This window comes from Lepus europaeus, chromosome 17 (genome assembly GCF_033115175.1).
Source record: "Lepus europaeus isolate LE1 chromosome 17, mLepTim1.pri, whole genome shotgun sequence".
Taxonomy (NCBI): Eukaryota; Metazoa; Chordata; class Mammalia; order Lagomorpha; family Leporidae; genus Lepus; species Lepus europaeus.
The window spans coordinates 34,022,991-34,035,226 of record NC_084843.1 but is presented as its reverse complement, the minus strand read 5'-3'; the positions used below and the strand labels follow the sequence as shown (position 1 = coordinate 34,035,226).

At 38.0% G+C, this 12,236-nt stretch overlaps 2 protein-coding genes across 2 annotated transcripts in view; both read left to right on the top strand.

The window, feature by feature from the left end:
- The window catches only part of LOC133775878 (cytochrome P450 2C5), a 101,681-nt gene that overhangs the window by 62,392 nt on the left and 27,053 nt on the right, over positions 1-12,236 (top strand). The window lies entirely within an intron of this gene.
- Positions 1-12,236, top strand: part of LOC133776383 (cytochrome P450 2C3) — a 30,922-nt gene that overhangs the window by 4,588 nt on the left and 14,098 nt on the right. Inside the window, exons 4-6 of the mRNA XM_062215315.1 lie at positions 2,684-2,844; positions 4,971-5,144; positions 6,780-6,921. Coding sequence (XP_062071299.1) covers positions 2,684-2,844; positions 4,971-5,144; positions 6,780-6,921 — 477 coding nt within the window. The remainder of the gene's footprint in view (positions 1-2,683; positions 2,845-4,970; positions 5,145-6,779; positions 6,922-12,236) is intronic.

Sequence of the window (12,236 nt, the reverse complement as noted above, 5' to 3'; positions counted from 1 at the left end):
AAAAGAGAACATGGATTTTAGTAATGACCAATTTTATAGTTTCTGCTCTTATATTTAGACCTTCCATCCATATTGAGTTGATTTTTGTATGTGGTGAGAGGTAGGGATCTAATTTCATTCTTCTACATAAATATGCCCATTTTTACAAGCACCATGTAAATGACTATCCATTCTTTAATATATGTTCTGGGTACCTTTCTCAAAGATCAGTTGGCTATAGGTACATGGTTTAATTCTAGGCTTTCTAATTTTTCCATTGGTCTATGTGCCAGTTTTTATGCTGGTACCAGGTGTTTCAGTTATGATCATTTATAGTACACTTTGAAGTCAGGTTTTCTGATGACTCCAGCTTATCTTTCTCTCTCTCTCTCTCTCTTTTTTTTTTTTTTTTTTTTGACAGGCAGAGTGGATAGTGAGAGAGAGAGACAGAGAGAAAGGTCTTCCTTTTTGCCATTGGTTAACCCTCCAATGGCCGCTGCGGACGGCGCATCTCACTGATCCGAAGCCAGGAGCCAGGTGCCTCTCCTGGTCTTCCATGCGGGTGCAGGACCCAAGCACTTGGGCCATCCTCCACTGCCTTCCCAGGCCATAGCAGAGAGCTGGCCTGGAAGAGGGGCAACCAGGATAGGATCTGGCGCCCCAACCAGGACTAGAACCAGGTGTGCTGGTGCCACAAGGCGGAGGATTAGCCTGTTAAGGCACGGCACCGGCCCGTCTCTTTTTCTCTTAAGATTTCTTTGACTAATCTGAGTCTTTTATGATTTCATGTGAATTTTAGGTTTTTTCCTAATTCTCTAAAGATGGGATTGCATTGAATCTGAAGTGTTTTTTTTAGGTAGTAGAGACATTTTAATTTTTATTAATTCTTTGAATTCCTTTTTTAAAAATATTTATTTATTTATTTGAAAGTCAGAGTTATACAAAGAGAGAGGCAGAGAGAGAGGTTTTCTTTCTGATGGTTCACTCCTCAATTGGCTGCAAGGGAGGGAGGGAGAGAATGAAAGCAGTAGAAAATGGCCCAAGTCCTTGGGTCCCCGTACCCGTGTGGGAGACCCAGAAAAAGCTCCTGGCTCCTGGCTTTGGATGGACGCAGCTTCAGCCATTGCGGCCATCTGGAGAGTGAACCAGCTGATGGAAGACTTCTCTCTCTCTGCCTCTGCTTTTCTGTAACTCTACCTTTCAAATAAATAAATAAATCTTTTTTAAAAAAAAGATACTATTTCTCTCATTTTGATGGACAGTTTTGCTGGCTATGGTGTTTTTGGCTGACATTCTTTTTCCTTTCAGCACTTTGAATTTATCATTTCATTTATTAGTTGGCCTGCATAATGTTTGCTGAGAAATCTGTTGATCATCTGGTGGAAATTCCCTGACATGTGACTTGATAAATTTCTCTTGCTGATTTTAGAATTCTATTTGTCTTAGACTTTTTTAAATTTGATTATAATGTACTTACAAGAGGCTCTTTGAGTTCAATTTATTTGACAGTTTGTGAGCTTCTTGCATCCAGTTGTTCATATCTCTTCCAAAACTTGTGAAGTTTTCAACTTCCTTGAGGATTTCATTAATGAAGCTTTCTCTGTCTTTCTCCATCTCATTTCTCAATTGAATTTCCATATTGTGAACATACGTTGGTTTAATGGTATCCCACAACTCCTGTAGGCAATTTCACAGTTTTTCATGCTTTATTCTTTTTTCACTCTGACTGGGCTATTTCAAATTATTTGTCATGCAGTTTAGAAATTACATTCAGATGTGTAAAGTCTCACTTGCAATTTTTTTCAGTCACTACATTATGATGCTGTCATATTTCTGTTTATTTTCTATAATTATTTCTCTCTTTGTTGAACTTCTCATCCTGGTTATGAATTGTGTTTCTGGATTTCTTTGAATTTTACATTGATGTTACCTTGTATGTCACTGAGTTTTTTAAAATAATTTTTTTGAATTCCATTTCAAGCAATTCAAAAATTTTCTTTCTTTGATATCAGCCAATGGATAATTGTTGCACTCATTTGATATTGTCATGTATCCCTGCTTTTTCCTGTCACTTAAAATTCCTTGTTTTGTTAAAGGGATCCCTTGAGATTTTCTTTTTTCCTTTTTAAAGTCAGGCCTTTCAGATGTTAACTGAAGGAGAAGAGATATGGGATAAAGTTTAAGAGCTACCATTTGTCAAAAATTAGAAAATGGGGTCATACTCTTAATTGCATACAGAAGTCTCTTTCGAAAACTATGGCATATTTTTTTCAAATATTCAAATACAATTTCAATATTTTTCATTCTTTTCTTCTTCAAGGAAAGTACACCTATTTTTCAACTGTTTGAAAATACAATTTCAAGTTTCCTATTCGTTTTTGTTAGGAAATTGTTTTGTGTGCACCTAATGAGACCTAACTTCTACCCATTTAAAGATATCTTTATGACTCTTTCTCATATATTTTCCTTCTTGCATATTTGAAATTTTGAAAAATGATATGAAGAAGAGAATACTTTGGAGAAAATTAACAAATAAACTGGAGTGGAAAAGACAGTTTTTTGGGGTAAAGTAATTTTATTGCAGGCATGTGGAGTTTCTAATGATGATAATGTGTCTAGGTAGTCAACTTTCTCAGTTATTGAAGGTAATCAATTTAAGATCTACTTGAGAACTGTGCACTCATTTCTACTCCATTTTCCGCAGCGTCTCCCTGTGATCCTACATTTCTTCTGTTCTGTGTTCCCTGCAATGTGATCTGCTCCATCATTTTCCAGAATCGTTTTGACTATGATGATGAAAAATTTCAAACCTTGATTAAGTATTTTCATGAAAACTTTGAACTTTCAAGTACTCCCTGGGTACAGGTAAAATCAAGATCTCTCTAAATGTGAAATTATTTTTTAAAAATTTATTTAGAGTGTCAATTGTTAAATCAACAACAGGAGTCACTGTGCACTTACTCTCCATGTAGGATCTCTATCCTTAATGTGCTGTCCTTTGTGAATTAACGGTATAACTAGTACTCAAACAGTACTTTATACATTGTGCTCCTGTGTGGGTGCAAATTGTTGAAATCTTTACTTAGTGTGTACCAAGTTGATCTTCTGTATATAAAGATAATTGAAAATGAATCTTGATGAAGAATGGGATGGGAGAGGGAGTGGGAGATGGGATGGTTGTGGGTAGGAGGGAGGTTATGGGGGGAAAAGCCACTATAATCCAAAAGTTGTACTTTGGAAATTTATATTTATTAAATACAAGTTAAAAAATTATTTACTTGAGAGGTAGAGTTACAGAAAGAGAGATGGAGAGAGAGACAGAGAGAGTGAGAGAGAGAGAGAGAGAGAGAGAGAGGTCTTCCATCCAGTGGTTCACTCCCCAAATGACCGCAATGGCCAGAGCTAGACCAATCCAAAGCCAGAAGCCAGGAGCTTCTTCTGGGTTTCCCATGCAGTAACAGGGGTCCAAGTACTTACTGCTTTCCCAGGCCATCAGCAGGGAGCTGGACCAGAAGTGGAGCACTTGGGACTCGAACTGGCACCCATAAGGGATCCTGGCACTACAGGAGAGTGCTTAACCTACTACACCATAGCACTGGCCCCTAAATGTGAAATTATTTTCTACCAAATCATTTGCTCATTCCTCTGCTCCTTTTAAAATGCCAAAAGTAATGTTTTTAAAATTAGAACTTGCAAGCAATTACTGAGTTATCAAATCAATTTGATGTGTGAAAATATCATTTAAGACACAAAGTAGAATAAAAAGAAAAAGAAAATATCAAAATGCTTCATTTATAGTAAGGTTCTTTGAGAAATTTTTCTCATTTTTTTATGTAAAAGGTGGTAGTGTAAAATTTGTTGCTATTGTATATTTTCAGAGAATGTAAAAAACCTTTGTTGTATGATCTAACACCTAACACCCCATGGAGTTCACAAGGTCAAGGTGTGTTTTACCTGGGAAGGACTCCAGAAAACAAACAGTCTACATATGCATTATCTGGAATAGGAAATTAAGATTCAGAACTAATCAGAATACTCTTTAAAGTAGCTTAGACTACACAAGTAATCCATATGTGAAATCTACAGTTCTTGTCTTTATAACTATTCTTTGATTCATGTTACCATACTAAATAAATTGTTTAGATAGTGTCTGAAGCAGTGTCAGGGAACTTTAGGACAAGGAAAGACCAGATAAGTCAAGTAAATGTGCACATTCCTAAAGAGGGAAAATACGCACATAGAACAAGCTAATTGATCTGGGCACTTCCTTAACCTTTCTGTTGTATTCATTACAACAAGAGTATGAGTACTAGCATTTTGGATGTCTTCTTGGAGAAATATGCGTAGGAATGTTGGGATTAAAATTGGCTTCTAGCATAGATCCCACTAGGTTGTTGTCTTTGAATTTTTTTTAAGATTTATTTATCTTTTTGAAAGGCAGAGTTACAGAGAGACAGAGGCAAAAAGAGTAAGAGAGAAAGAGAGAGAGAGAGGTCTTCCACATGCTGATTCACTCCCCAGATGGCTAACAGCTTGAGTTGTGCCTATCTGAAGCCAGGGAACAGGAGTTTGTTCTGGGTCTGCCACACAGGTGCAGGGGTCCAAGAACTTGGGCCATCTTCTACTGATTTCCCAGGCCATAGCAGAGAGCTGGGTCAGAAGAGGAGCAGGTGGGATTCGAACCCGCACTCCTTTGGGATGCCTGCACTGCAGGCGGCGGCTTTACCCACTATGCCACAGCACCAGCCCCTCTTTGAATTGTTGACTAACTTTTGTGAATCAGAGATAGCTGACAACAGGGGAAATTCCTGAATCCCTTCAGAAATAGCTGGGAAATGAATGGTCATATTTTTTTTCTTTACTCTTTCCTTAAATCCCCATGTTCTAGTACAGGAAACAAGTCTTATTCCTCTTTATCGACTCAGCACACAGGAGAATGTGGAATACATAACAAGAAAAATGAGCTAACAAAGAATTCTTTCCTCTTTCAGCTCTACAATATTTTTCCCATTTTACATTATCTACCAGGAAGTCATCACCAGTTATTTAAAAATATTGATGGCCAGATCAAGTTTATTTTGGAGAAGGTACAAGAACATCAAGAATCTCTGGATTCGAATAATCCTCGGGACTTTGTTGACCATTTCCTGATTAAAATGGAAAAGGTAGAATGGGACTCTGATTTGCTACCTCATTTATGTGGGTGATGTGACTCATAGATGGAACAAATGCTTCTTCCTGAGGTTGAGTCCATTGCTTGTGTGAGTTTTGAGATATTGTAAAATCCTGAATGAAAAGAAAAATTAGAAGGCATTATACTGGCCTTGTTAAATTTAGTTCTTTATTTGCATGAGAAATTAAACAGACACACACACACACAGAGAGACATATATACACCTTGCAGAATGACAATAACGTGTCATTGTACATAAAATAAATTTCCCGGATAGAATATTTAACAAAGGAGAAAGATTTGCCTTTGGAAACACTATAGGAATTTTCACAGATGGGGTGAGTGAGAGGCTAGTTTGTATGATTAGGGCTCAGGGTGAGAAAGGCTTGATAGATCTGAGAAATTAGAAGAAATGTTTTATTTACAGTTGAAGGGAGGAAAGGAATCAGACACCTTAGACACCATAAGCCCTGCATGAGAGTGTGGCAGGGTTATAAGCACTGAAAAGGGGGTAGGAATGAAAAGATTGTTTTTTGGGGGTTTTATTTTTTTGTGTTTGTGCTCAGACTGAAGCAGAATGTTACCGTTTTTGAAGCGTTCCAAGCCAGCACACATGTTATGGACACAGCCAGATGCAGGTGGGGTTGGCCAGGTGCTTGGTGGCATTTTTAGTAATTGAATGTGGGGCTGTAGGTTGTCATTTGCTGACCTAGGAGAAAACACAGCAAGGAGAGGGGCTTCCCACTCAGGAATAAAATGTAGTTACCTAAAAAATGGAGCTCACAGTAAGTATTTAGACTATTTAGACCATTGGAGGATAAAATGTACCTAGGAAATGAAAAGTACAGCGACCAGTGTGTGGAGTTTTCAGAGATTGTCTGGTTCTAATGTAAGAACCCTGATAGGTGTAAGGAAGGTTGAAGTTGGGATAGTGATGCAATTTGGAGGTGAGTGGTTCTGGAGACTTCAATGAGAGATTTAGATATTCATGATAAAAGGGACAATAACAGGTAGGATTGACAGTAGTGGTGAGTGACTTAATTAAAAATTACTTTAGAAAGAAATGGATAAATTAATTTCCTCTGTGAGTAGACAGAAAGACATGGAATTTGGCAATTTTGAATATATATTTTTAAATTTCATTTTTTTGTTTATATAAAGGGAACAGACTTCATGTATTTCATCTATACAGTTTAAGAACACAATGATTCTTTCCACCCTCCCTCCCCCCTCCCTCACTTAACCTCCCTCCTCCTTCCTTCCTTATTTTATTTTTAATTTTTGTGATGACATACTTTCAATTTACTATATAATCATAAGCTGAATTCTGCACTAAATAAAGAATTTACCAAGTAATAAGTATAAAAACCACTGTTCCTCAGCAGTATAGACAAGGGCTACAAACATTAATAATCAAATCTCAATATGTCCATTTCACTCATATACTTACTTTTTTAGTACTCTATAAATTAGTTATATTTTAGCAGTTTGAATGAATTACAGCAATTCAAGTAGAGCACTGTCCTATGTCTGGGTTAATTTGCCAATTGTGTATATTATATTGAATTATTTTATGTCACCACAGAGAGTTTTTATTTATCATGCAATGTTAATGCATCTTTGCTAGGAAAAACACAAGAAGCAGTCTGAATTTACCATGGACAACTTGATCGTTACTATATGGGATGTGTTTAGTGCGGGAACAGATACAACGAGCAACACAATGAAATTTGCACTCTTGCTCCTGTTGAAGCATCCTGAGATTGCAGGTATGATCATTGATGAGGGCAGGATGAAATTTTAGATAACAGTTGGAAGACAGCATCAATAACCATAATACCCTTCAACCATTAGACAAAGTACAAGAAAATGTTCCTATGATTAAATTAATAAAAGCAAAATTAGAATATCTTAAAGATGGAATAAAATTATTAATCCACAACAGAGACTAGAAAGCAGCAGCCATTTTTCTCCTTGATATGGTGCTGTATCCTTGATTTGGGTAGAACAGATGCAGTAACAATGTTGTCTTAGAATCTGGAGAGAACAAGAATCCCTCTTTCCCTAAAAAGATCCAAGTTGATGGCATTCTAAGTCTCATTATATTTTTGTCAGAAGATATTTCTTGTCAGATGCATTCACAATCTAAGTAATTACTCAACAGAAAACCAGAAAGACTCAATCTCCATCTAAAAGATTCAATCTCCAATAAAAGACTGAGTTGTACTCAGATAAAAAAGTGTATTTTCATGAATCTTTTTGCATAAACAAAATTGTCCTCAAAAACTTTTCTTTGCAGATGCAATCTTTCCATATTTTTCCACCTCTTTTTGTTTGTTTGTTTGTTTAAAAGACAGAGTTAAAGGGAGAAGTAGATAGAGACAGGTTTCCAAATGCTGGTTCACTTCCCAAATGGCTGCAATGCCCAGAGATGAGCCTGTCTGAAGCCAGGAGACAGGAGCTTCTTCCAGTTATCCCGCAAGGCCCAAGGACTTGGGCTATCCTCTGCTATTTTTCCAGGCACATTAGCAGGGAACTGGATTGAAAGTAGAGCAGCCAGGATTCGAACCAGTGCCCATATGAGATGCCGGCACTTGCAGGTCAGGGTTTTAACCCATTGCGCCACAGTGCCATCCCCTCTTTTTTACTTTTATTGAGTCTTCATGTAAGCCAACATTTATTTCCCAACAATATTGTGTTTTGCATTTTGGTGCATTAAGACACTCTTGGTGTGATTGATCTCATGAAGCTTATCTCCAATATATAAACACCCACTTTGTCCACTTTGTTTGAAGTTCATCTTTCTTGCTATAATAAACAGGAAATGCTTTCAAAGGCAACTTAGAAACACAGCCTCAAAATTTCTTTGTTAAGATCCTGTGAGATAGTGTTTTTGTGTTTTTGTCACAAGACACAGTCTGCCTCCAACAAAATAACATCATTATCTCTTTTTTTAAAAAACTTTTATTTATTTATTTAATTTGAAGCTCAGAGTTACACAGAGAGAGAAGGAGAGGCAGACAGAGAGAGAGAGAGAGCGAGAGAGAGAGAGAGAGAGAGAGAGGTCTTCCATCTGATGGTTCACTCCCCAGATAGCCACAATGGCTGGAGCTAGGCTGATCCAAAGCCAGGAACCAGGAGCAGGTGCAGGGGCCCAAGGACTTGGGCCATCTTCTACTGCTTTCCCAGGCCATAGCAGAGAGCTGGATGGGAAGTGGAGCAGCTGGGACATGAATCAGTGCCCATATGGGATGCAGGTGCTTCAGGCTAGGGCTTTAACCCACTGCGCCACAATGCCAGCCCCACATCACTAACTCTTTGAAGGCCTATGTTGATTATGACTGAAAATAATATACATTTCCCCAAAAACTTAAAATCATGTGTATATTGCAAAAACATCTTGTGTCATGTTTTTCAGACACTTTTGTTTTCACTTTCCATTTAGATTTCTTGTATTTTTAAATTCTTTTAAATATTTTTTGAAATTATTATTTTACTTTTTTTGAGATTTATTTATTTGTTTAAAAGTCAGAGTTACACAGAAGAGAGGCAGAGAGAGAGAGAGAGAGAGGTCTTCCATCCACTGATTCACTCCCCAAATGGCCGCAAATGCCAGAGCTGTGCTGAGCCGAAGCCAGGAACCAGGAGCTTCTTCCTGGTTTCCCACAGGGGTGAAGGGGCAAAGCTATTAATATCACAGAATGAGGAATTCGTGACACTGATCATGATGTGGTAAAGAATATATTGTCATTTATGTCATTTAAACGTTATGATTCAGTAAAACAATATTTATAACTAAATATCTAATGATATAACATCCATCAATTTTTGTACTCTCTAGATATATTAACTTCCACAAATAAGAGAAAGTATGTGACATTTGTCTTTCTGGGTTTGGTTTATTTCACTTAGCATAATGATATCCAGTTTCATTCATTTTGTTGCAAATATCAGGATTTCAATTTTTGTAGCTTAGTAATATTTCATCTTGTGTGTATGCCACATTTTCTTTATCCAATCATTAGTTGATGGACATCTAGGTTGATTTCATATCTTTGGTATGGTGAATTCAATGGCTATAAACATGGGAGTACAAATTAAATTTTCCACAAGCTTTCTAAAGTGCCCTCTTTTATGCAAAAAGAAAGAAGAAGAACTCTAATAGTGGACTCATGCAAAATAAAAGCTTTGGCCAACAAGACAATATTAGTAACTAAATTTACACATTTGATTTGTAAATGAAATGCTATAGAAATACATTTTTCTTATGATTTCTGTTTTTGGTTGTTTTTATTAAGTGCCCTTTAACATGATCTCAAATACAATGAATCCAGCTCTGCAGAGGTGTATTCACTGATGAGTTTAAAAAAGAGGTTTCTAGTCAGCGCCGCGGCTCACTAGGCTAATCCTCCGCCTTGCGGCGCCGGCACACCGGGTTCTAGTCCCGGTCCGGGCGCCGGTTCTGTCCTGGCGGCCCCTCTTCCAGGCCAGCTCTCTGCTGTGGCCAGGGAGTGCAGTGGAGGATGGCTCAAGTGCTTGGGCCTTGCACCCCATGGGAGACCAGGATAGGCACCTGCCTCCGGCCATCGGATCAGTGCACCAGCCGCGGCGGCCATTGGAGGGTGAACCAACTGCAAAGGAAGACCTTTCTCTCTGTCTCTCTCTCTCACTGTCCACTCCGCCTGTCAAAAAAAAAAAAAAAAAAAAAGAGGTTTCTTTTTTTTTCTTGTTAAAAATACTTATTTATTTATTTTTTTAAAGCTTTTATTTAATGAATATAAATTTCCAAAATACAGCTTATGGGTTACAATGGCTTCCTCCCTCCCATAACTTCCCTCCCACCCACAACCCTCCCCTTTCCCGCTCCCTCTCCCCTTCCATTCACATCAAGATTCATTTTCAATTCTCTTTATATACAGAAGATCAGTTTAGTATATATTAAGTAAAGATTTCAGCAGTTTGCCCTCATATAGCAGCACAAAGCAAAAAATACTGTTGGATTATTACTTATAGCATTCAATAACAGTGTACAGCACATTAAGGACAGAGATCCTACATCATATTTTTTTAAAAAAATTGATTAATTCTCTAAGCAATTTCCAATTGAACACCAAGGTTTTTTTTCAATTATCTTTATATACAGAAGATCGATTCAGTATATACTAAGTAAAGATTTCATCCGTTTGCACCCACACAGAAACACAAAGTGTAAAAATACTGTTTCAGTACTAGTTATAGCATTACTTCACATTGGACAACACATTAAGGACAGATCCCACATGAGACGTAAGTACACAGTGGCTCCTGATGTTGATTTAACAATTTGACACTCTTGTTTATGGTGTCAGTAATCTCCCTAGGCTCTAGTCATGAGTTGCCAAGGCTATGGAAGCCTTTAGGGTTCACTGACTTCGATCTTGTTCCAACAGGGTCATAGTCAAAGTGGAAGTTCTTGCCAGCCTTCAGAGAAAGGTACCTCCTTCTTTGATGGCCCCTTTCTTTCCACTGGGATCTCACTCGCAGAGATCTTTCATTTAGGTTTTGTTTTGTTTTGTTTTGTTTTGTTTTGTTTTGTTTTGCCAGAGTGTCTTGGCTTTCCATGCCTGAAATACTCTCATGGGATCTTCAGCCAGATCCAAATGCCTTAAGGGCTGATTCTGAGGCCAGAGGGCTATTTAGGACATCTGCCAATCTATGAGTCTGCTGTGTATCCCACTTCCCATGTTGGATCCTTCTCTCCCTTTTTGATTCTATCAGTTTGTATTAGCAGACACTAGTCTTGTTTGTATGATCCCTTTGACTCTTAGACCTATCAGAGTCATCAATTGTGAACTGAAATGGATCACTTGGACTAGTGAGATGGCATTGGTACATGCCACCTTGATGGGATTGTACTGGAATCCCCTGGCAGGTTTCTAACTCCATCATTTGGGGCAAGTCCGACTGAGCATGTCCCAAATTGTACATCTCCTCCCTCTCTTTTTCCCACTCTTATATTTAACAGGGATCACTTTTCAGTTAAAATTTAGACACCTAAGAATAATTTTGTTAATTACAGAGTTCAACCACTAGTACTAGAACAAAAAAATACTAAAATGGATAAAGTATTACATTGTACAACAACAGTCAGCACAAGAGCTGATCAAGTCACTGTTTCTCATAGTGCCCATTTCACTTCAACAGGTTTCCCCTTTGGTGCTCAGTTAGTTGTCACCAATCAGGGAAAACAAATGATATTTGTCTCTTTGGGACTGGCTTAATTCACTCAGCACGATGTTTTTCAGATTCCTCCATCTTGTTGCAAATGACCTGGTTTCATTGTTTCTTACTGCTGTATAGTATTCTATGGAGTACATGTCCCATAATTTCTTTATCCAGTCTACTGCTGATGAGCATTTGGATTGGTTCCAGGTCTTAGCTATTGTGCATTGAGCTGCAAGAAACATTAATGTGCAGATGGCTTTTTTATTTGCCAAATTAATTTCCTTTGGGTAAATTCTAAGGAGTGGGATGGCTGGGTTGTATGGTAGGGTTATATTCAGGTTTCTGAGGAATCTCCAGACTGACTTCCATAGTGGCTGAACCAGTTTGCATTCCCACCAACAGTGGGTTAGTGTCCCTTTTTCCCCCACATCCTCGCCAGCATCTATTGTTGGTAGATTTTTGAATGTGAGCCATTCTCACTGGGGTCAGGTGAAACCTCATTGTGGTTTTGATTTGCATTTCCCTGATTGCTAGTAATCTTGAACATTTTTTCATGTGTCTGTTGGCCATTTGGATTTCCTCTTTCGAAAAATGTCTCTTGAGGTCCTTGGCCCATCTCTTAAGTGGGTTGTTTGTTTTGATGTTGTGGAGTTTCTTGATTTCTTTGTAGATTCTGGTTATCATCCCTTTATCTGTTGCATAGTTTGCAAATATTTTTTCCCATTCTGTCGGTTGCCTCTTCACTGTCCTGACTGTTTCTTTTGCAGTACAGAAACTTCTCAATTTGATGCAATCCCAATAGTTTATTTTGGCTTTCACTGTCTGTGCTTCTGGGGTCTTTTCCAAGAAGACTTTGCCAGTACCTATATCTTGTGGGGTT